Here is a 24,538-nt window from a genome sequence, read left to right on the forward strand (position 1 = left end):
TCTTACATGCCGAAGTTTTAGAGTTAACTTGATAAAACCTGCAGAATCTGCTGAATAATGTGACAGAGGTCACATACTAGTGGTTTCTTAGAACACTTTTTTCTGTTGTTTCTGTTCATGCACCTAAAAATAAAGATACTAAAAAATAAGAAATAGGAAGTAATCAAAAGGAGCATTAATTAGAAATGACTGAATAGATTCTTTACACAAAAGAAATTAATGCATTTCCTTCAGAATTAGTCAGTTGATAAGAATACATGAGTCATGAATAATGTGTTGGTGGAGCTCCTCTTAATGAAAGGCTCCATGTAAATGCAGCTGTGCACCGACCTGCGACACAAGCCGTCCCTCTACTGTGGGTATTGGTGCTTCAATGAACCACACAGAAAACCAAAGAGATCGTCAGTAAGACAAGTTAAAGAGTATGGGGGGGATGAAATGAGGTATGTGTGCAAGAGAGATTGGATTGATTAATGGTGGAAACCACTCAGTGCGGACACTGGCTCACTAAGAGCCTCCTGTCCTCTCAGTTCCATCACTGCACATCAGTGACTTCGATCAGCCCGAGCCTCCTCTGTGCTTTGAGCTGCTACGGCTTTCCCTGGGATGTTGTTGGCAGCACAACTTGTTCTTAAACAAGTCAAATTCTTTGAGATTTCCATGTCATCTTCAGTATTTGCTGGTTTTGTATTTTTTCTGTGGTTGTAAACGTGTTGGTCAGAAAAAAAAGGCGTATTTTTTTTTGTGCGACATTTTTTATAGATCAAATGATCAATGATGGAAAAATACAACTGGTTAATGTCAATGTAAAGTCTAAAGTCTAAATTTTAATAAAATGGTGGACAAAACAATAACAAAAGACCTAGTTTAGTGACATCATGCAACAGCATTGGATCATGGTAGTTGTTGTCTTCACCAACATTGCTAATGAAAATAATCATATGTCGTAAGTACACAAGTCAACACAGTATATAACGTACCTTAAAAAGCATCCGGACGTATATGTGATGGGTTCTTCCCAGGCCACATCCCTACACTAAGTATGATAGAGATGAGTTAATTAGGTTAGGTGAAATTCTGCAAACAGATAACCAACAAACAGAAAGCGGTGAAAACGGAACCTTCATGTGGTGATATGCATTAGTTGCAGCCCTGTGTGATGTAATATTACATGTACCACCATGACTTGAGATTTTTATGGCTCCGCCTGTAGTCAGATGACAGTGAGAGAGAGAGAACACAAACAAAAGTTAGTAACTCGGTATTGACATTTCCCTGTGAGTTGAACATTTGATCGAAGCGGTCGATCAAATGTTCACAACCTCCACCGCATGAAGATAAAATGCCCACAACCTCCACCGCATGAAGTGATCAAAACTGGACCTTCTTGTTTATGTGCTTCGTATCGTGTTTGTTCTACTTTGTAAAAACCTCACAAGCAAGACAGTGACCCAACGGAGAGTGAAAAGGAATTATGAGGTGGAATCTCACGTTTGGATGAAGGATTATCTTGTCTGGTGCTGCTAGGATTAACGAGCGCCATTAGAGCATGACAAACAACTGTGTGTCTGTCTGTGTGTGTCTGTGTGTCTGTGTGTGTGTGTGTCTGTGTCTGTGTGTGTACATGGCCTATATTAGCCTGTACAGGGAATCAGAGAGCAGATGGTCTGCCATAGTTTTCTAATATTCTGTTCACTTAACCTGAGAAATGAGGCCTTGAAATACACCCTTTGCTATCTGAACACACACACACACACAAACGAGAATAAGAGGGTAAGACAGTTTTGGTTCGTCAAGTGAGACTGAGAGCAACAAACACATGAGGTTGGAGTGCAGTGCTTAGTTTAATACAGCACACTTTATCAAGACAATCCCTCCCATCCCCACAGTATTAAATCATGCCTGAGTCTGCGAGAGCACCGAGAGACAAACCAACCATCGCAGAGTCAGTTCCTCTGCTTGTTGCCATGGCTACCAACTCCCCAAGATGATATTTATTTAGAAAACACATAGTTATGCATTCATTTTACTTATGGACTGTAACAAGAGGGTGACGTGCTTTTTTTTTTTTTCTTCTTTTTTTTGTGTGTGAGCTTTAATGAGGGGGAGAGGCAGCGTGGAGCGTGTCCTCTACTGCTGCCGCTGGGGGATGAAGAACTGAGCACATCGCTTTATAAAGTCTATATTGGCTTTCAGTCGACTTTAGCTGACCCTGCCCAACTCACTTACTATTACTGTCTGCCAAGATTTCTGCTATCACACAGCACGTATGAGTTTTACTCATTTGCCTATAGAGTCTAAGTTACTCTTGAGAACAATATAGATCTCAAAAGCAGGTTTCAGGTTAGTCTCAGAATTAACCGATTAACTTTTTAATGTTTTCTTCTAACTTGTTTTAAAGGTCCAGTGTGTAAGATTTAGGTGTAAGGCAGAAAATTAATGTAGAATAATCCTCATGCTGTTTTCACCAGTTCGTTTCGTCTAAATTGTATGAATTGTAGTTTTCTTTACCCCAGAAAAGGCCCTATATATTTAAATACTTTATATTTACATCGATGGGACCCCATTAGTCCAGACTGAACAAACTAAACACCTTTTGAGTTTTTATAACAATTAAAGGCTACCACAGGTTCATTTTCATGTTTGGAAGGAGTGGGTGAGGTGAAGGGTGTTCAGCTGCAACATGCAACTTCTACACTAGATATCACAAAATTCTACACACTGTACCTTTAAAATGAGAATCTTGTAAAAGGGGTCGTTTAAAAAACTGAACTTAATGGTATTTGATGTTTTGCTTAAAAAGGGGATTGACTCCATTTTCCAGTCAAGGGGTTTTTCTTTGCAGTTTTATTTTCCTTAGTGAGTCAGATGTGTCATCACAAATGCATGAGAAGAGGGAAACACAACACACAACATTAGAAAGCACCATGGAGACCAGTGACAATGTTATGGTTTTGTTCATGGCTATTGATGCGCCAACGCTCGGAAGGTCAATGTGCGTAACGTCACGCTGGAAAAGGTGCAGCATCATCGTCTAGACTGCCAGAATAAGAAGAAATTAGCGTTCACCCTGGTGTCATGTTTCCACCACTGCAGATTGAACCCATGTCTAATGCAGATTAATTTGACCCTGGAGTGAATTCAGATTGTATCCGTTGCCACTGCAGACAAAGGGCTGATGTTGATTGATCTTAGTGGATTTTCTGACGTGTGGAAAATGGGAAATATCTAATATGTTCACAGTGTGTGTTACAAAACGTGGCACTATCTTATGTTTAGTTGTCTGAAATAGCTGATGTCCATAAATCTTCAAAATCAATAAAGAGTTGCCAATGGAAGTGTAACCCCCAGAAATGGTTTCTGCACATTCTAATATGTATTTATAGTGCATCCTATATTATGACAGAGTAATTTGCTGTTTGATCCTTTCTGGAAAAGCTTAAGAATAACCAGACACTTTATGTAAACTGTGCAACTTGTTGGTCAACTTCATACACAACATGTGGAGGAAGTTAGTGAGGCCTGCCACAGTTGCTACGTTGTGATTTGACAGTCTCTTGTTGGGAGGAGGGGTTCAGTGAACAGTCATCACAAAAAATACACAAAATCACAGTTTTGTTTATTAAAAATTGACTTCAATAAATTGTGTTGATATCACTTGTTGAACAAGCTTAATTCATTTGTCTGTAACCAATTGAAGTGCTTTTTTTTTGATGGTCCAACAATTTTGTGCTTTTTAGTGAAGGGAGGAGAAAAGATTGGGAGAAAAGAGAGTTGAGCCACAGATTTTCACAAATCCCACTGTTGGGAGTGTCTCCAGACCTTGTGTTCCCATGCAGATTAAATACAACACACACACACACACACACACACTACCATTTTTAAAACTATGTCACCGATCACACAAACCCAAACTGAGTGCAGAGTGCTGTGTTACGACGCTCGCTGCCACACTCTCTCAGTCGGCTGTCCGTACTCGTGTCCCTGCAGATGAGCTTTCCACAGTCCCTTTAACAAGACATCACTCTCAGTTAAACAGCCCAAATCCCATTTGCCTTCTGCACTGTGCATTATGCTTGGATGATAAATGTGGCTCCTGTCGCAGTGTGCTGCTTGTCTGCTGCATGAAAGCTGATGAGTGCTCGGCCCATGACTATTTGATGATGAGAGAATCTGAGACCCTCTCATGGTTTTTATGCCGTGCACTGGAACATTTTTAAAACACTGACACATCCATTACGTCATCTCTCTGTATCTCTGTTTTTTTAATCTTTCCTTTATTTCTTCTCTAATCCTGATAGTTTACTCTTCTGTATTATTTAGTTTTACCTCCTGTCTTCACTCTCCTCCTAATTCTCTGTCTCTCGGTTTTTTCCTTAAACTGCTCTTTTCCTCCTCCTCCTGACTCCTTCTCCTTTATACTCTGCTGCTTCCCCCCGTTTTTAATTCTTTTTAGAGTCTGCCCTCGACTCGTGGCAGCCACTCTCATACCTCACATCTCCTTCTTGTGTGTTCTGGTCTTTTTCCAAACCTGTCTACTTGTGTGTGTCGTTTCGTCTCTACCTCTGCCTCACTATCTTTTTTTGCCCTTTATCCCCTCCCCTCTCCTCCTGAGTCTGAAGTCCAGGTTACATAATATACATTATAGGGAGGTGGAGGGAAGGAATGATGGAAGTGGATGAAGTGGAGGAGGAAAAGAAGGTACCCTGCTGCTCTATGGAGAAGCCAGAGGTTAATGCTTGACACGGCACATTTTTGTCAAGCTATTTTTTGTTGTGCCTGTTTTGTTAGTGAATGTGGCATATTTTTTTTGTCTCATTTGAGTGTTTGAATAAAAAGGAGATGCCTTTACTGCCGTTCGGGCTCATTTTCATCTTCAGGAGCTGACATCTGGTCTCCTCCCCTCCTCCCCCACTTTTCATCCCCTCATCGTCTCATCTCTGTCATGATTACACTTTGCCTCGCTGACCTGCGATGATGTAACTACTTTTTTGGCAGCGGACTCTACCCTCACCAAGTGTTATATTCTGCCGTCTTTCTGAGAACTGCCCCCTCGCTCGATCTCTTCCCACTCTGGACATTTTTTTAAAGGTCTTAATCTTTCCTATTGCATTTCCCAGCAGCCTCTCAGTGGGGGATGATGGTTGAGGGGAATGAGATTGAAGGGGGGGAGAGAATTTGGTTATGTTCCCAGATGATTTTGTGCTCCAGTCGTATGACTATAAGGATTTAACAAGAGAGGGGGAAGCGTGGTATTATGTGATGTAGTGACTCTACTGTAAATGTTATATTTGTTGAAACAATATGTCACTTGTATGATTTGAAAATCATACAATAACCTGTTTACCATGACAACTTAGATGGAAATCTGATCATATTTTCTGGCAAATTTAGACAAATGTAGATATTTATTAAGGGCTAGTTTTTTTCTTGCCACTATTATTTCTCCTTTTGATTCACCTTGAGCTACATCAGAAACGGAAAGATGCAACACTCTGAGGACACACTCCTAGTTGCCATTGTGATGTTATCCCCTGCAGTCTGAACTTGAGACAGTCCCTGGAGAGGTGTGAGCTTTGTTGTAGATCGGCCTCCTGGGCCAGGAAATAAGGTCCATGTCAGAGGACTTGGCGTGTGAACCTCCTCACAGGGTCACAGCAGCATCATGATATCATCACAGGTTCAATCTGACCATCATTGACAGACAACAATTGGCTTTGGTGACTGCAAACATTTTTATGAATGACAGTTGCTGTCTCTTATGGTCTGTTTTGATGAAGACTGGTTATTATAAGGTAAAGCTCTTCAATCTATAGACTAACTATCCTATCTGTCTGCACGCCATAGAATGTAAACAAAGATGGACAACACATATCTACTTCCCCCCACTATTCAGAAATGAAGCCAAAATATTCCGGATACGAACGCAGCCATCTTGTGCCTTTGAAGCCAGAGTCTGTGCTGTAGGGATATTGCCATGTCCCATCTGCTGACACGGAGGAGGTGAGGTTTATGACCTACGTAAGCCATTTTGTTTATTCAGATGCTGCGAGATGATGCTGTTGTTTGGATTTCTAGCTAGCTCCTATCTAAATAACAGCGTTTAGGCTAAATATCAATTATTCAAAAGTTAGCTAGCAAGCATTGCTGACTTATTCTGTGCTGTGTTGTCACCACAAGTTAAGAAGGATGGGTTTTTTGGGCAGAAAAGATTGAGACAACCTCGGCATTGTTAATGAAAGAACTTATCAACTTATAAATGATTAACTTAAAATTCAGGTGTGACACTTTTATTAAAATTGTTTTATTAAGCAGTTGTAGTAAATGTAGTAAAGAAAATGAATGCTACAGAATATACATAAACAGCTAAAAATTAGAATCAATATACCTGGAGAACTATAACTGCTCGTAACTGTTTGTGTTTCAGTGCAAGGGTGATTGTGACAGACACACACACACACACACACACACACAGACACACACACAGAGAGAGAGAGGGAAAAGTCGGGGAGGAGTAGCAGTTCAGGAGTGGTGCCAGATTCAGCGCTTAGCCTGGCACTGCCTTATCAAACTGTGTGTGTGTTGAGACTTAGGACCTGTGCTGGCTCTCTCATCAAGTATGCAGTTGGAGTTTACGCTGCAGCAGAGATGCCTAATAGCAGAAGGAGAGAGAGAGTTAAAGAAAGACTGTGAATACGTCAGACCACCCACTCAATTCCAGCCTCTCCCCTCTTCCTCTTATCATCGCACTTGCTAATTACTCCTTTTCACACTCATCCATCGCAGCCTGCCCGTCTCCAGCATCTCTTCCCTTTTCATGCTGTACCCCCCACTCATTAAATTCCTCCTCGTTTACCCTCTTTCATAGCCCCAGCCGTTCGCATCCCTCGTTCTCCCGTTCCCACCAAGTTGTCATTCATACCTCTCTCGGTTCCCTGCAGCCTGGAAAGAAGCTGTGTGGTTTCTGCAGCCCCCCTCGCACGGTGCACATCTAACCTCAGAGCATCACAGATATTACTACTGAGACATTCAGCTCCTCATGCGCTTCCTGCTCCCATGACCATATAAGTACTTCCTCTTGGCTGAGGCAGAGACATCACAGTGTTGCACTATCTTGAACAGGGGAAGTTTGAGGCCATATGTATATATTTTTTTCAGAAGTTGGGGATTGGATGTTTGGAAGGAGCCTGTTTGGACATACTGACCATAACGCACACACACAAACACACACACACACACACACACACACACACACACACACACACACACACACACACACAGTCTGACTTCTCCTCGTGTCCTCTTTCTCACCTCCTCCACTTCTTGTTTCTTGCTCTCTCGTGGACATCCAGTTCCTGCCAAACAGGAAGAGGTCATGATTCACCGAGAACAGACTAGTGTGTGTGTTTCAGTGTGTGTATCTTGTGTTGCACAGAGTGGTCCAGCTCTCACTCAGTCAGCATATACTGTAGCAGTAGATGATTGCTGCACGACCTTCCTTGATCCATCCTCTGGTACATGCATTGGCCACATGCAGACTCGGAGGAAGCGTAGACGGAACTGAATCAGTGATGTTTAACAGTTTCCTTATGAAAGTCTCAGACAGGCAGCTGGAACAACAGACATATCAAAGTGTGTGTCTGTGTGTGTGTCTGTCAGAGAGAGATGGAGAGTGGCGATGAGACATTGGCATATTGCATGTAGCAGTGGTCCAGAGGAATGGATGAAGCATGCAGCATTAATCACCATCTTCATCCACCAGCCTGTCTCAAAGGCTGACTCACTCTTCATTCGCAGCTTCACGGCTGTCAGCTGCTCGCTAGTGATCCACATGCAGCGTGCAGACCACACCGTGTGGGTACGGAACTAAGATGTAGGAGCACCTATTGGAAGGTCCAGTTGTAGTTGAACCTGCGACAGGACATACACAATGTCGAGCAAAGACAACTTACTTACTAAAATTTAAATGTGAAACCAAAACTTAAATGTAAACAATGTAACAAGGACATGAACCTTCGTTGGGACTTTCAGGTGTAAAAACGTCCTGAATGTATCTGAGGGTTAGTCCCTTTCGTTGAGGGCCCTGACTCCCCAGCAGCGCCCGTTATTGAGACCTCAGATCAGACTGTGACATAATGACACTGCAGAGATATGCCATTTCCTCCTGCAGAGATCAATATGCTTTGTCAGCCATAAAGCTCTGACACGGGGCCGGCCCTCATCTTTAAAACCTGATCCATTCTGCATAATCACACCAAGGTCAGGCAACAAAGACATTTACATATAGACGCAGGCACCTTGAACTGACAAACTGGCCTGCATGCCAACCAGGCAGAAAATTAACTCGTCAAGTTTGAGCCTCTGTGTGCATGTGCGTAAAGTGTCTAGAATGTAAGGGTATAGAGAGGGTGTGCGTGTGTGCGTGTGTGCGTGTGTGTGTGTGTTTCAAACTTCAGTATACCTGTGCTTTTTCAGCCGTTTCATTTTCTCACAGACGTGGTCTTGGTAGGTGGCTAATTGAAAATGTCTATACTGCTGTTATTTTCTCTGCCCCCTCTACACAACAATGTGTGTGCGTATTTGTGTGTTCTTGTTCACGGCATGTGTCAGACTGTCCAGTAACATCACACTCACTGGAACACTGATTTTTCAATGTTTTGGCCTCATTTAAATCTTAGCTCACAGACAAATGGAGAAGAAAAGGCTGATTAAACCGACAGTTATTCCCGCAGTAAAATGTCACTTCATCATCTAACCGTTCCTATTGTCTCTGAGCTCGTCTCTGTACCTTCACACACGTCATCTCTCTGACTCTGCCAAATCATTGCTGAGATCAAATCTTCATTGCATGCAGTTACAAAGAAGAAAGTGACAGTGATGTCTGTGTGACTTGCGTCTTATAACTCCATACAGCATTTTATTGGGGCTGGAAATATAACAAAAAAGACCTGCTTTACCTGTATGTGTGTAACTCTACTGTGGTTGGTTCCGTCACCTGGTGTGTGTGTGGGTGGGTGTGTACTTGTAGTTGGATCCATCTTGAGTACAGACCTTCAGACCTTACAGAGACAACCCGTCTCCTGTGGGTGAAAACAGGAGGTGCACTGTCCTTGTCCTGAGGTGCTCCCTCCCTCTGGGACTTGTCCTGTACTTATTGCTTTGTGAGGACCATTTTAAGCATAGGGCCCTAGAGAGTAAGTACATTTTGTCATTTTTCAGGACTTTGTTTTAGGTTTAGGGTTAGAACTAGGTTTGGGTTAGGGTTAGGTAGGGAATGCATTATGTTAATGTGTGTGTGTGTGTGTGTGTGTCTGTGTGTGTGTGTGTGTGTGTGTGAGCGCGTGCAGGTCACGGTGCAGGTGTGGAGGATTAATCACAGATTAAATGGAGCAGAGAAATGATTCCTGTGAATATGATTGCACATGCGCATATCCACACACACTCCGTTTCTTGCTGAGTCATGACCTTCTTCTCTGCTGCTACACCAACGACTGACTGAGGGATTAAAACAAAAAGAGAACAAACAGTACAGGAGGGCACACACACACACACACACACACACATACACATACACATGCAGCCACGTACTGCCTTGCTAGAACAGCCTCATGGAAAAATAAACATTGGTGCATCTGCAACTGACTCAACGTGGCTATAATAAATATGGAGGGGAGTGCGAGGGGAGAGCTGTTGACAGACACAGCTGTTAACTAAAATGTGGAAGCAAACAGCCCTGGACAAGCTCCTCCAGGGTGTTTCTCATGTGGGTTGTATGACCTGACGAAGGCTGTGACAATATGGATTTTTCCATTGCAGTGTGAAGACGCCAAACTCTGTGTATTAGCTGAGGGAGCTGATGCGTTTGCTTTTGAGTCGAAAGGTGCTTTATTTACTTAATGGGAGCCCCTCATGCGTCACATCTCTCATACTGAAGGCCAGGAATTGTGATTAGAGCCTATGATGTGTCTACGGTGCTGGGGATTTTCCAGATGAGGTGGAACAGTACAAGGTGTCTCTTAATTTATAGATTAACTGATGAGGGAGATTTTAGTCTGAAGGAAAAGGAGGAAAACACATAATTGAATGGATCATTTTCAAGGTTCATATGTGCATGAAACTTTGATTAAATAGTCAAAGTTAATTTTTTGTTCTTAAAAACACAAGTAAAGAAGCTAACGTGTCTCTTAAAGTGTATTTTAGTAAAAAACATCATCTGCCTTCAATCAGAAATATAATCTGCAGTTTCAATGAAGTTACTTTCAGATTTTGGAATAATTTGGAGAGGGTTTGGCAACTACAAGGATTATACATCTTTTATTTGCCAAATTCTTCATAACAAATAGTTTTTAGTAACAAGACTGAATTCAGTGAAACAGATGATTGGAAAATTAATCCATCAAACAATATCAATATATTACCTGTCTGAAACACCCCCATGTTTTCTATTGTGAGGAAAAGTGAGCATCTTAAAATAACAAGACTTCTTGTTAGATTCTACAGCCATGTTGGCATCTATCCAGGTTCCAGAAAAGTCTGTCTGATCTCGAGAACCCTTCATATTATCGGCTTCACACGTTGCATGTGTATTTTTCATTGTCGTTCACAACAACAGACGCTTTCCACCTGTGTGGACCAGTGGACTAACCTGATGTTCCTACAGCCATACTGCAACTGTGGCCAAAGATTTTATGTGACAGTTTTGGAGTAGGCTAAAATACTCTGTGAACTAACATCTCCTTCTTCTGCACTACTGTGTGAGAGGCGACCATACAGTTGAATGACAACGATGTGAATCCCATGCCATGGTATTTGCTGTCACCAGATCACAAATCTGTTGAGCTCCTATGGGAGATTTTGTCTGTCCAACAAATACCTCTTGGAAGAACGGTGATAAATTAGTGGAAATTTAATCCACATCTATTTGTGACAGGCAATACCATGATATGTTGATGAATGTACTTTGATGCTGTGTGGGGTGTTGATGGATCTAATGAGGGTTATTTTGCAGCCACTTGAGTGGGATGAAAACTGTGAGGGAGACAGACAAGGACACAACAGCTTGTAGACATGTTTTATTGGTAGTTAATTGTGATCATAGTTATTCATAGATTGTGACATTATTATTTCAAAGGAGGTTTGTTTATTAATGTTCTTGTTGTCATCGTGTCTCAACATCATTCTTTACAAGGACCTGATCTGCACTTACACACCTGACTCATGCTATGTGCGTGTGCGTGCGTGCGTGCGTGCGTGCGTGCGTGCGTCTCCGTCCACTTTGGCTACACAGCGACGGCAGATCCAATTGCATCATTCAATTGCTCTCTGCCACACGTACTCTCTAAGTCACCCCTGCTGCTCTCAGCTCGCCCACCCTTTATGTTAGCGCTCTATCCGTCGGCCTCAATCTCCAGACTTTCACCATAGCACAGCAGGTTTATTTCAAATGTTAGTAATTGTTGTGGGGGTGGGTGGAGCCATTTAATAAGGTATGGCAATTAATTAGTCTCAAAACCCACTCATGTATGTGCATGTGATACCACAATAGTGAGTCCTGCAACAATCGGGCGAGTACTCGCTTGACCCTCCCTCTCAGAAGTGTACAACTCGTCAAGGTTACTTTGGAGGCGGGGACATTGGCTGACCTCTCTGTTCTTTTGATTGCTCACTTGGAACACTGACCATGTCCTTTGATTGGCTGATTGGTTTGATCTCTGAAATGCATTGTCGCCTGTTCCACACTCCAGTCCTGTTTAATCGGATCAGTCTTCTCCCTTATGACATTTTAAATACCTTTTAAAAGCGTTTGTCCTTGTCAACTGTATTCTCACCTGTCAGAAAGGTAAAGATATCCACAATAACTTTATAATGGTCAAAAGTATGATTTAAATATATATATATTCAAATCTTCTAGTCAAAATATAATTATATTATTATATATAGATACAAAACCTTAGAATCCATTTTAATAAATAAGTTTTAAGCATTTGGTAGCTAGATGAACAGTATATTGCAAATATATTAACATTTTTCAAAAAAGAACATATCTGATATCCACATCAGTATTCTTTCTAGGACTGATGACGTCACCTTTGGCATTACTGTGAATTCATTTTCAGATATCGATAGTTTCACTTTTGATATCCAGAATGAGCATTGTGGACATATTCCTATTACTAATGGTATAGTTGTCATGATTTTAATATTAGCCATCTAAACATCCAATATAAAGAACATGATTCCAGATATCCATACTGTGAATTTGTAATGTCTAAAAATACATAGTGACTATTAAAAATGTTATGTAAATCCACAATTTTCATTATAACTAAATGAGGTCTTGGTCTATCTGCAGGCCAGAGACTGTGAGTGTTGAAATTGACCAGTCAAAGTATTAGAGACAGACTTTTCCCGCCTCCAGTGTCTAAAACATCAATGAAAACAATGAGCAAGTGTTGCACAGGGAAGGTATAGAGCTTGCACTTGCCAGAACGTTTTTCTGCTCACAGATACTGATCAGTGCAAACTTATCCTGTTTAAGCTCAGGCTTTTTTTCTTAATACAAAAGTTTTTAGTTTAATTAAACCTCAAGCCCCCATTCCTGGTGCCTGCTGGTGTTTTGGATCTGAAAGGAGCTTTAGGCTGCATGCCACTACAAAGAGGCAGATTCATACAATGGAGTCCTTCCAAAAGTCCTCCTTCACTCACACGCACACACGCGCACATGCACACACACACACACTGGCTCACACTCCATCAAACAGTCACACTGTCATGGGCACATGCTTAATTATTCAGCCGCTAATTATCTCGTACACTCAGTTATGTAACTGAGGTTTGCTTTTGTGAGCGCAGGGAGGAAGAGACTTCTGAGGAGAACTTGCCGGAAAAGCAGAGTTTTTTTAAAGAGAATTTCATCTGGCCCCTCTGCTGATGCAACTTCTCTGAAAATGTGAAAATACTGAATATCTTTATCCAGGGAAGATGCAGAGATGGTGAGGCACACATGTAACCACACAGACATTTCTGTATGTCTTCATCTCTGTAAATGGATGCTGGTTTTTCATGTGCTTGATGTACAATTGCACTAAGGAATTTAGAGGAGCACATTAATGAAACATGTAGGGCAAGGATGACAGGTCAGCAAAAACTGCTATGGCAAAAAAAATATAAAGAGAGGAGACTTTGAATAAATACAATACAACTTGCTGGAAGGGCGGGACCTGGGCCCAATATCAACCTATTTAAACTTGGTCCAGTTCTGGGAAAAGGGGCGTGTCCAATACATTTCTTTTTACATTGTGGGATTTTTTTGGTGTTTTGAAATGTTTACAAATTTTCCACTGAATAGTGGTTGAATCTATATGGAAAAGATTATTCTACAATGAAGATGATGATGTCATGATCTGGATTGTTTTATTGGTTTAAGGGGGCTGTTGGGATTATAGGGGAAGCTGTGTGCTGTGCTGAGTGCGAGTTCTAGTTTCCCTCATGTTTTTCTGTGAAAGAGACTTTTCTTGTTTTATTGCTCTCTACTTCTCTATATTTTATTTTGACCTCTTTTGTTCTCCTTCTCCCCACTCTAATTTATATTACCTCTCTCCTCCAGTATCTTATCTTCCTCCGTTCTCTCCACCAACTTTTCTCTCCGTCCACTTCTCGTGCCCTGAATCTTCACTGTCAAAGAATCAGAGATGTATCTCCATTTAAAAAAAACTCATCAGGCCCCCTCCCTTCTCAGAGCAGAGTCCTTACAGGTCAAACAAATTAAAGACTTTGATTGGGTGTACATGCTCACAAATGCTTGTCATATAAACATTGCCTCTAATTAATCAGATAACAGTAGACCATAACTTGGGGGGCAGATAACATGAGATAATTGGTTAAAACAAGCCTCAGCGTGACGCTGTCTACTTTCATCATCGTCCTGGTGCGCCCACACGAGCAGAGGCACACGTGCAGGCTTCTCTAGATCTGACGCTGCGACTCACCGTCACATGTACACGGCCATGCACAAAACTGCATCCACATTAGTGCAAACATTTCAGAACAAGAAAATTATTTTTCCAATTTTATCGAAAGCAGTTTACACTCCCTGAATCTTTGTCTGGTTTTTGTTTTGACTCATAACAAACCACATGCACACATTCATCAGGAGAATAGTCTTACATGCAGCCACGTGATTAATGTGCATGTATTTTAAGAATCTTGACAGACGAACACAGGACCCACTTCAGCTCTTCTCATTTGCTGACATTTACAGTAGATGCAGATGAACTTTGTGAAGCTCCACCGTGGTGTCTGTTTACCTCGGGCTAACCCGGAGTCACCTATCACATGTGCAGGGTGGTCGACGGGGTGTTGTTGCTTGAGCACATGTGACCGTCACCTTTAATCTGTGCTGGCTGCACTTCCCTATCCTTAATGTGTCAAAACCAATCTGGGATGTGAATGAATGTCCCGCGTGCCTCTGACATCATGGAGTTTCCACTGCTGCGCTCGGCTCAGCTCAGAGATAGCAGCTTTGATATTTTACACCGCTGGCTCACTGGCAGGGGTTCCCCACCCACCACCCCTCCTGACCATAGATGGACTCCAGAGAGTCACTGTTTGTGCTGCGGTTAGGTCAGTGTGACAGCTCAAAGGTCAAATATCAACTGGTTCACGTTGAGGAAGAGTGAAAGAGTTTGGATCTAAGCTAATGAAATGACTATTAAAAAAACAACTTAAAGCTTAAATGAGATTTTTGCTGCAGGATGAGTTAAAGCTGTTCAAATTAGGATCTGATAGCATGATATTTAACAAAGTATAAATGGAAGTGCAGATTTTCAGTGGTATAGCAGCACCTATTACTGTAGATCAACCAGTGCACTATACCCTAACATTATCCCGTTCACTTGGGTTATACATTAATGGAGGCGAGCAACGAAAAGTGTCATGCTCTGTGGAAAATGACAGAAATAGCATTCTGTTAAATTCATGGCACAGGCATGATGGATTGAATTAAAACTATCCTCCTCTTTTTTACTGCAGAAGCTTTTTTTTTTTTAAAGTTTTTTTAATAGTAATACTAAGGAATTTAACTATCTTTTACTGTAGAAGCCATTACCACTTCATGTAAGCCTTTTCATTTATGAGCAGCAGAGGAACGCTGTGAGTTTTCTTCTCCTGCAGAGCATCATCATCACTGTGAGAGTCACATGTTCAGCTTTCTCTTGAATGCCTTGGAATCAGACATGCAACCTGATACTATTGCTGGACATAGCATCTCCAGGAGTCTGCAGGAAAGAAGCACCTCCATGTTTGGACAACATTCCTCTCTGACCTTACTAGAGGTCCACTTCTTCTCCTGTTTGTGCAGAATTTCCTGCATAAAAGGACAAACAGGGCAAACATGACTGGCACTCAGTTTACTAAGGTCTCTAGCAGATGATGGATGGTCACCACACATCACCACAGTTTGTTTTTTTTGGAGACTTGTTATGAGTGGTATGATATGTTTTAAGACCGGGACTCAAATTTTCCATCACACACTCACACAGGCAGCAGAATGAGGTGATATGACACCTCTAACTTTAGTGCGCCTCTCTCTCTCTGCCGCTCTGGATAATCCTGTTAGGATGCGTTCTCTAGCGATCGGTCTCCAGACTGGCCTGAATAAGCCTTTGTCACAGAACACACACTATAATTTCACTGTGGGGTCCACCCGCCCACAAACACACTGATATATGTGCAGTACCCCTCTTGTTTGTGTATAAAGGTCAGAGGTTGTGGGGGGGCACCAGCTGATGTCACATACCCAAAATGAGAGTGGTGTCCTTGATGACAGCCTGGCAACTATAATTGTCGTGACAACCCCTAGGAATAAGCCGTCATGTGACACCCCTTCCTCTGCGCCGAGCGCATGGAAAAAAGAAACACACTAACACACATAGCTGTGTCAGCGGGGAGAATCCTTTGGAAACAATGTCTTGCGTGCTTTGGGGATCTGAGAGGGGAGTGCAGGATTTAACTCACTCTGCAGAGCACCAAATGTGGGCATGAGACAAGGCCGCAGAGCCTGGTTTTGACCCCGAACTGCAAGGGGGTTCTGAAATGATTGGCTTTGTTTTCATGACAGGTGATGCCAACTTTTTTTCTGGCTCTTTTTAGTGTTCCTGTGACAAAGCTGTTGTTTTTTTCTTGCGCACGCAAAGTACGGCATCTAAAATAACCTGTCGAGCCTGTGTAATTGAACTCCGGTGCATTCTCTCATTTTCCAGCCATCAGTGCTGACATATTTCCCTTTCTTCTTTTGAAGCCAACGTCACAGGGGGAGCCATCGGGGCACCCGGCCCTCTGATGTCTAAAAACAAAATGCTCCGGTGGAGTATTTGTGGCACAGGATGCTCTTGGTGTGCAATGTCTTAATGCATCTGTGGAGTGGAGTATATTTTATCTCTTTGTCACTTTAATTCTGTTTTCAGTTTTTATCTCACAACTGCTGCCTCTCTGTCGCCCGGATATGTCTATACGTGTGAATTAATGCCTGCTATTGTGCAACATGATGTTTCTGCATGTACGGCACCGACACACACATCCCGAGAAGTTACAAATGTGTTGCTGAGTGTGTGAGCCTGGTAATTAGTAGAAGCAGTAAGGTGATAACAAGCGCCAGCCACACGTTCGAAACAGAGGTGTCAAAGCCAGCATGCTGCCGGAAGTCACAGCCCCTACTATCACCCATCGCCCTCCTTTCCCAGTCGGGTACACACACACACACACACACACACACACACACACACACACACACACACACACACACACACATACACAACATGAGAGTTTTGTAGGCCAATGCACAAGAAATCCAACTTCGCTAAATCAGAATATACACATTGAGTTAGTGTATGTGCCTCCCCCATATAGTCTTCCTCTCACTCCTATTCCTTTCTCTTCTTCCCCGTCTTCTCCACCCACTCCTCCTCCTCCTCCTACTTGATCTATGAGTCATATGATCCAAAAGGCGAGATGGAGCGTTCGGTAGATTATTTTCATCTTTTCTTGCTGCATGAGAGGTTATCATCACTTCTCTTCATCCCCCCTTTTTGTTTCTCTGCTTGGCTTTCATCCATCTGTCGCCCGCAGAGGAGCGACAAGTTGGAATCTTGTTGCTAGTGAATGATTTGTTTGGAGTCTTCACGTTAGAATAAGCTGGAGACGTGCGTGTGCGCGTGTGTGTGTGTGTCATCAACCGCAGTAGGCGGTCCCAGACATAGCAATAGCTGTTGTCATGATAGCAGCTCTCTGTGTAATCACATGTTGTTGCTCTATTGATCACACCATCGTTTACTCATTCTGAAAAACATATTGGGGATTTGAGTCATCAGAGAAATATTGTCTTGATTCCCCCCCTCTCTTTATTCTTCCTCTCCTCATTACCCTCCTATGTTTTCTCCTCCCCCTACGTGTCTGGCGGTCACCTTCTCTCTCGTTTATTTTTGTTTTTTTTCTTCAGGTTGCGGAAACAGCAGCATGAGTGGGGAAATGTACACCGCTGGATACCGCTCCATCACCAACATAGATTACTCCTCGGTGTGCATCAGCACAATGGCCGCCAGGTACAGCGACTGCCCCGGTATGACCTGGCGTGAGATGGACATGCGCCAGCTCTGCTTCCCCGGCACATCCTTCGATGTCATCCTCGAGAAGGCCACGCTAGACGCCATCATGGTGGACGAGAAGTCACCTTGGGATGTGTCCCCTCAGACCGCCTGTTGTGTTCACCAAGTACTCTCAGAGGTATTGATGAAAAAAAATCTGTGAACCCTCATTAGGGTTGGATATTTCACCTTTGTTTGTGTGGTGTGTGTGTGTGTGTGTGTGCACTGAAAACTCTGACTCTTTTTTTCCTGTCATAGCTGAATACACAGGAACACATATATAAGACCTTTTCAATCGTTCCACATTTTCTTTTGATACTAGGAACAAAGCACAGTCAACAAAAAACTATGCAATCTTTTCTACAAATGGCTTAAAAAGACTTATGAGTCATTTCCGCTGCCTTTACATATGATAAGAGATTTGTTTCTTCTTCGTCTCTCTGGAACCTTTGGCTACACCGCTGTAGCTGTAGTGGGCTTTCAGAAGACGTGCACAAATACAGACAAAATGAACGCAGAGTACTGACAGATCACTCGTCCGTATGCATTCACATCCAACACTGAGCATAAATGAGCCTTTACATTTCCCACCCTCCAAACCAGAATCCACAGGATCAGATGTGCATAATGTAGATGTTTTGTTATACCTGAACATCTAACATCAAAACAACAGGAAATAGCTGCATGCAACAGATTTTCCTGTCTTGGAAATCCACACTGTGCTCACCTCAGACGACCTCTTTAAAGTTCAAGATCTTAAAACACTCCCTTGTGACCAGGCAGACATATTATAATTAGTAAAGGCACATGCTGACAAACAAAAATGTTTTTTTTTTATATAGTAATAGTATATATAATAATAATGACACATTTATTATGAACTAATAATATGCAGTTCTCACCATACATCTTATTAATGGTGAGAAATGTTGTTTCCTTCACTTAAGTAAACCATTATTAACAAAAACTAATAATTCTCAGTCACTGTAGCAGTTTGTTGTTCATCTGCTCGCTCCTCCACTTAAAGCTTGACGTATCAATGTTTTTGTTCACATGGCTACACAAGCTCTCGAGTCCAGTCATTTTCACACGTGATTTTGTTATGGACGCAAAGAAAACAAGAACCCATTCTGAACCTGCGATTAATTTACTGTTTTATATTAATGAACTGGTTTAACCTCTTTTTGGTTGAAGAAACGCCTCCAATTTGTTTGAAGCCCCTGCAGTGAACTCATATTGGTCACTATATAGCTCCAGATAAGATAAGTTAAACTTCATTGATCCCACACGAGGGAATTTCTCTGACTATCACAAAAACAATGTAGACGAGAGTGCATGTGACAGTATAAATAGGATAAAAATAGATAATAAAAAGAAAAATACATAGAATATTTACATGATATACACCATTCACTACATATGGGAGTATTCTTGTGGTCGAGTAAAGTGGCACAGGATGATTGCATGGGGATGTATACTGTATTCATAAATTATGTATAAGGTGATACTGAAGTAAATAAATAGATAAATATAAATATGTATAAGTAACAAGAAACATCCAGCAAGTTCCTAAACCTGAGTCACTCACAGGAGTTTGAAGATAATATTCTTTTCAGTTTCAGGTATTTTTCGTCCATAACAAAAGGCAGACTTGAAATATATTCCATAGACTGGTCCAGTTTTATTGATCCTCTCACTATTATGCAAACCACAAGAGTGTCTTGCCAACTGTGATGAATGAACGCTCTCCCGCAGCAGGAGTTTATTTGTAAGCGACTTTGTGACAGTGAAGTCGGTAATAGAGCCACTTTTCATTTTCACTCCATCTCCACAAACCCATCAAATGACTCGCATAACGTCAAGTGCCCTTCAACTGCGGCGAGCTGCGGCTATACCCACCACTGTCAGTGTGACAATAATAATGTTTTGGCCATTAGCCACGCTTGACCTCAACACAATAAGACAAGAGAACACCACCATCAAGTAAAGTAGGTGACTCCCCGAGCTCTGAGTGGGGGCAGAAAATTCCTCCTGATGTGCTCACTGCGGCATTTTGTGGCTCCCCTAGATTAATTCAAAGTTTAGTCCGTATTTACAGGTAGAGTTTGGGCTCAATACACAGGGTGAATATATAATCATAGTGAATGCATTGGAGGGAAAAGGTCAGAGTGTGTGAATCATTTTAATGGATGCAGCTCGAGAGGACAAAGTACAACTGATATGAATGCAAATTTATACTGAACAGATACCAGGAACTGCAAAATTACACAAATACAAATATAATGCTGCTTTTCGGGTGGTTTTTTTTCCATTAAAACGTTGCCGTGAGTCGGCTACCAGCATAGTGTTACACCGATGATTTGGATTCAGCATTAAGTAAAGTGGGCAGGGGTTGGTTAGCTTGATTGCGTTCGACAAGCTGAAAATTATACAGCATTTTATCATCACAGTCTTTTGTGTGCTTGTGCTCACTGCACCTTCCTCTTCCATTTGTATTACTCCCCCTGTTCATGTATTCTAACTGAAATCAGTACCTCCTATATGAGCCCCTCAAAGTGGCTGCACGCTCCAGCACCGTGTCATTTTGTGCTTTGTAGCCTGAATTACATACTAGTTTGAATTTATTTGATCTTGATTTTTTTTCCCTCAACTAAAGCAGCTGTGGTGCAGTCATCTACATTATTTCCAGATTCTCTGTCTGTCTATATGTGGTTCCCATATCTCAAGAACTGTTATCAGCTTCACATTTGGCATGTATATTTTTAAGAAAGTCTAAGAAAGTGCAGTATCGAATTTGGTATGATTTTATAAACTATTAATAAACAGGCATTGGTGCAGCTTCACAGTTCTCTGAACTGAGTCCTGCAGCTCTTCTTTACTTGCTGTGGCTCAATTACTGCAGGTCACTTAAAGGATTTAAGGATTTTTGTTTGTCATACGCTCAGAGGTAAACATCATGTGAAATGTGTGGGGTGCCCTGTTTCTGTAAAGAGTTTCCAAGGGATTGACAATAAAAAACAGTAAATAGATAAATAAGATTAAAGAAAAGAAATAAGGGATTATTACAGTCGTGGATGATATTTACAGTTAAGATTGTTAAAGTGAATTGAAGTGTGTGTGTGTGTGTGTGTGTGTGTGTGTGTGTGTGTGTGTGTGTGTGTGTGTGTGTGTGTGTGTGTGAGTGAGTGAGAGGTTCCGGACAGCCTGAGGGTAGAAACCCTTCTTCAGAGTAAACAGCCCATTGTAAACAAGCAGGTTTAGAACAGGCAGCGTATTATTGATAGGCAAAATAGACGTCCCTGATTTAAATGATGCTTTCCATGTATTTGCTGTTTAATTCCTGACAGAAGATGATGCAAGAAGCAAGTATTTCAATATTTTTTTACATCTCTCCAAATCAACTCAGGTTTTAAAATGCTCGACTGAAGAAGTAAACAAAGGCTGATACTCTGCTGCATGTGCGCCAAGTGCTTAGAGTCAGTCTGAAAATAGACTCACGCACACACTCACTTGAGCTAAAAGCAGACAGTGGTCCTGTGTGTTTTCCTCCAACAGAAGAAAGTATTAGAGAAGGATCAGTAAGTGTGTTTGAGGGACAGATGGGAGGATTTGACTTCCCTTCAGAAGGAGTGAAGCTGAACGATGCAGACCATTTCAAAAGCCATTACAGAGAAAGAGTCGAGTTCCCTTCTCACTCGACATCACCTGCTTCCCTTCACACCTTCTCTTCCCACTTCTGCCTCTCACTCCGTTTTCCTCTCATTTCCACTTTGTTTTCTCTCAACTGCTCCTTGCTCAGGGCTGTGAGCAGACGCTAATGTGTGATTGTGTTCGCATTGTCTCTGTGCTGCACTCTGAGTGTTGTGCATCTTTATGTGTGCAGAATGCAGATAAAACGTGTGTGTGTGTAGTTGCAGAGAAGTCGATAGTCCTCTGCGCTGGTGTATTTTTGCTCTCGCTGTGGCTGATATGGGTAGAGCAGTCACGATTCTTGTTCGAATATGTGTGTTTTTCAGGAATGTGGGAGGCGGGTTCAGAGCCTGCTTTCATTCTTACAAGAAAACATTTTCAAAAAATTAAAAAATGGGACACAGAGAGAAAAAGGTAAGCAGGAAAAAGAGCGAAACAGAAAAATGGCCTGAAAGAAGGAGAGGGTGAAGAGAACGAAGAAGATCCCTGAAGAAGTGTTTGATAAATTCACATGCAGCGAAGGAGGGACTGAATAGGGGGAAAGAAAGGAACAGCAGCAAAGGAGAACGAGGGGAAAAAAGAGAAAGAGTGGGAGACAGAAACCAAGACTGACAGAAAGCTAATGAGCAGTGCAACAGTGTGCGACCGATGGAAAAGAAGGCAGAGGAAGAGAGTAAGAGAAGGAGGGAGCGAGGAGGTGTGGGGAAAAAAATATGGAGGGTACTTTGATCTAAAATCTGCTTCGAGAGCGTTTACGAACAAAAAAAACATTCGTGGGTGACAATCCAGAAACTTCTCATTAGTAGACTTCATGTCGGCTTGGCGACAAACAAATCCATGTTTAAATATGTCAAAATAATAATGTACAAAGGTAGAAACCTACTTGAATGCACCAGAAAATGCAGCAAAAGTCCCAAGGGTTAAAAATCACATGTCCTCACAGTACAGGTGGGTTTATATGAGACACACACGCTGTTCCTCAAGTCCTGGTACAGTCGGTGTAACAGTACAGTTTTCGTTGCTGACACACACACACACACACACACACACACACACAAACACACAAACAAACTCTCACAGCGGGGGGTGATGGGGCCATGGTGCACTAAGGTGTGAAATTTATTTCACAGCCTGACATGCTCTGTGAATCACTCTTACTGTTGCTATGGCGACTCTTTCATTGGCTATCAACTCATACTAACACTTTTAATTGCTAACCTTTAGCCCTGTTTAAAAAGGTAGAAGTGGTCATTGGGCTCATTTGAAGTCGGGAAAGGGCCCCAGTGTTCGGGCGTCTTCAGATGGTGATGTTTATATTTTGGTCGCTTTGAGAGCAGTGTATATGTAAATCTGTGGTTTGAGGTTATTTAGAGATTTTGTCTTTTTCAACTGGGAGGACTCAAAGTGCTGAGTCAGCTGGACAACGGTGCCCCTGGAGTTGTTGTGTTCTTGCTCAGGGGCAAAGATAGTTGACAAAGCAAAGTCTGTAACTTTATTCTGCTTAACAAGTTTAGTGATTCTACATAGTGTCAGTGTATTAGTGAGGATCGGAACTGAAGCCAAGTCATTCTTTTGTGCAACAGTAAAGCTTTGTCTGAAGTATGTGTTTTTCAAACATTGGGATGGATAGAATTGCTGGTGTCTGCAGCAGATTGTGGGGGGGGGGGGGGGGGGGGTTCAGTGACATTGACTGGTTGTTCCTGGCTCCTGCTGTTCAGAGCCCCCCCCCAGTTTGCAAATTGCTTTTGCATTCAATAACATTGAGCACTAACTGTATGTACAGTACATGTACATCAATACATGTATGTGTCTCTGTGTTGCAATGTCTGCATGTTTTCATTGCTGTCACAACCTTTTGTGTCTGAAAAAAGTGGATTAAGAAGTGGATTATACCAATCCACTTTATTCTTCCTTTCAATTCACATTTTCTGTGTGAATTGTGAGAACATTTTCTACCTCACTGTCATTCATGTTTTTGCACTGTTCAAAGGCAAAACCTGAAAGGGAATTTCTATAGGCGTCCAGTTTATTTTTGTGTTGTTTCCTCCCACTATCCAGAAACAAAGCTAAAATATCCCAGATATCTCAGCTGCCATCTTGCGCATTTGGAGCCACAGTCTGTGCACAAGTGATTGGGGGTGGAGCCATTGTAGCCAGATACATGCACTTGACCAATAACGGGTCAGTCTCAGCTTTGTAGCTCAACATAAAATAACTGGAACAATTTGCACTTGGACAAACATTAGTGTGATGAGAGCTTCCTGAAGTGACAGAAGACATTTTTAATAACTTAATACATTTATTTGCTGTATAATTTGACTTTTTATTTAGGCCCTTGTCCCATCAATTAACACGGAGGAGGAAGGGGATTATAACGTACACTGCAGCCAGCCACCAGGTGGCGAGCGAGATGCTCCAGCCTCACATTTGGGCAGCAGTCATGTCTCACATCTTTATAAACAGTCTGTGGGATAAACAGCCGTCGAGTTCCTTGATACTGAAGAAAACTCAAACTTCGCAGACAAGAGGAGTATCTTCATTTCTAAGCAGATTTATGGACATTTATTCCTAATGGACACTGGAGATAATGTTATACTGACTCAAAAATATACGTTTACTGCCTCAGAGTTTCGATCTAACTGAGTTATGACTAAATGTGTATGATTTTTGATGCAAATTACGGCACTTCAGGGATTTTTAAGTACCCAAGCTACTTTTCACCTCAGCACTTTCTTTGCATCATCTCTCTCTCCCTCTGTGCACCCCTTCAACCATCCACCACAGTGAAAAACCCCTCTTTGTTAATGCATGAAAAATCATTTGAATTCTAGGTATATTAAAGTTTAGGAAGGAATGCGTTGTTATGCTGCCAAAATGGGGCTCTCAGTGTGTCTGTAAACTTTTGGAACCAAATTTTTTACATTGTTTGTGTGTTTATCTGCAGGCCTTATGAGTTCTTTCTCTCCCTCATCCCTTTTTAAACATTTTTTTGTATGGAATATGCATATGGTAATTAAAGTGTGGTAGTTGTAGTACATGCATGTACTCTAATAGTTGTATATGCATGTGCACTGTGCACTTGTTTCATTTTGTTGAATTTGCATACCTGCAGGAAGCTTTCCATGTGTGCATGGTTTTGTGTGTATTACTGTATCAGTCTGTGTTTTGTTTTGTTGGTGTGGGTGTGACAGTGAGAGATGGAGAGTGCT

General features: G+C 41.9%; 1 protein-coding gene across 1 annotated transcript in view; it reads left to right on the plus strand.

Moving 5' to 3' along the window:
* The window catches only part of ece2a (endothelin converting enzyme 2a), a 62,829-nt gene that overhangs the window by 13,932 nt on the left and 24,359 nt on the right, over nucleotides 1-24,538 (plus strand). The window contains exon 3 of the mRNA XM_020098920.2: nucleotides 17,495-17,778. Coding sequence (XP_019954479.2) covers nucleotides 17,495-17,778 — 284 coding nt within the window. The remainder of the gene's footprint in view (nucleotides 1-17,494; nucleotides 17,779-24,538) is intronic.

This window comes from Paralichthys olivaceus, chromosome 16 (genome assembly GCF_024713975.1).
Source record: "Paralichthys olivaceus isolate ysfri-2021 chromosome 16, ASM2471397v2, whole genome shotgun sequence".
NCBI lineage: Eukaryota > Metazoa > Chordata > Actinopteri > Pleuronectiformes > Paralichthyidae > Paralichthys > Paralichthys olivaceus.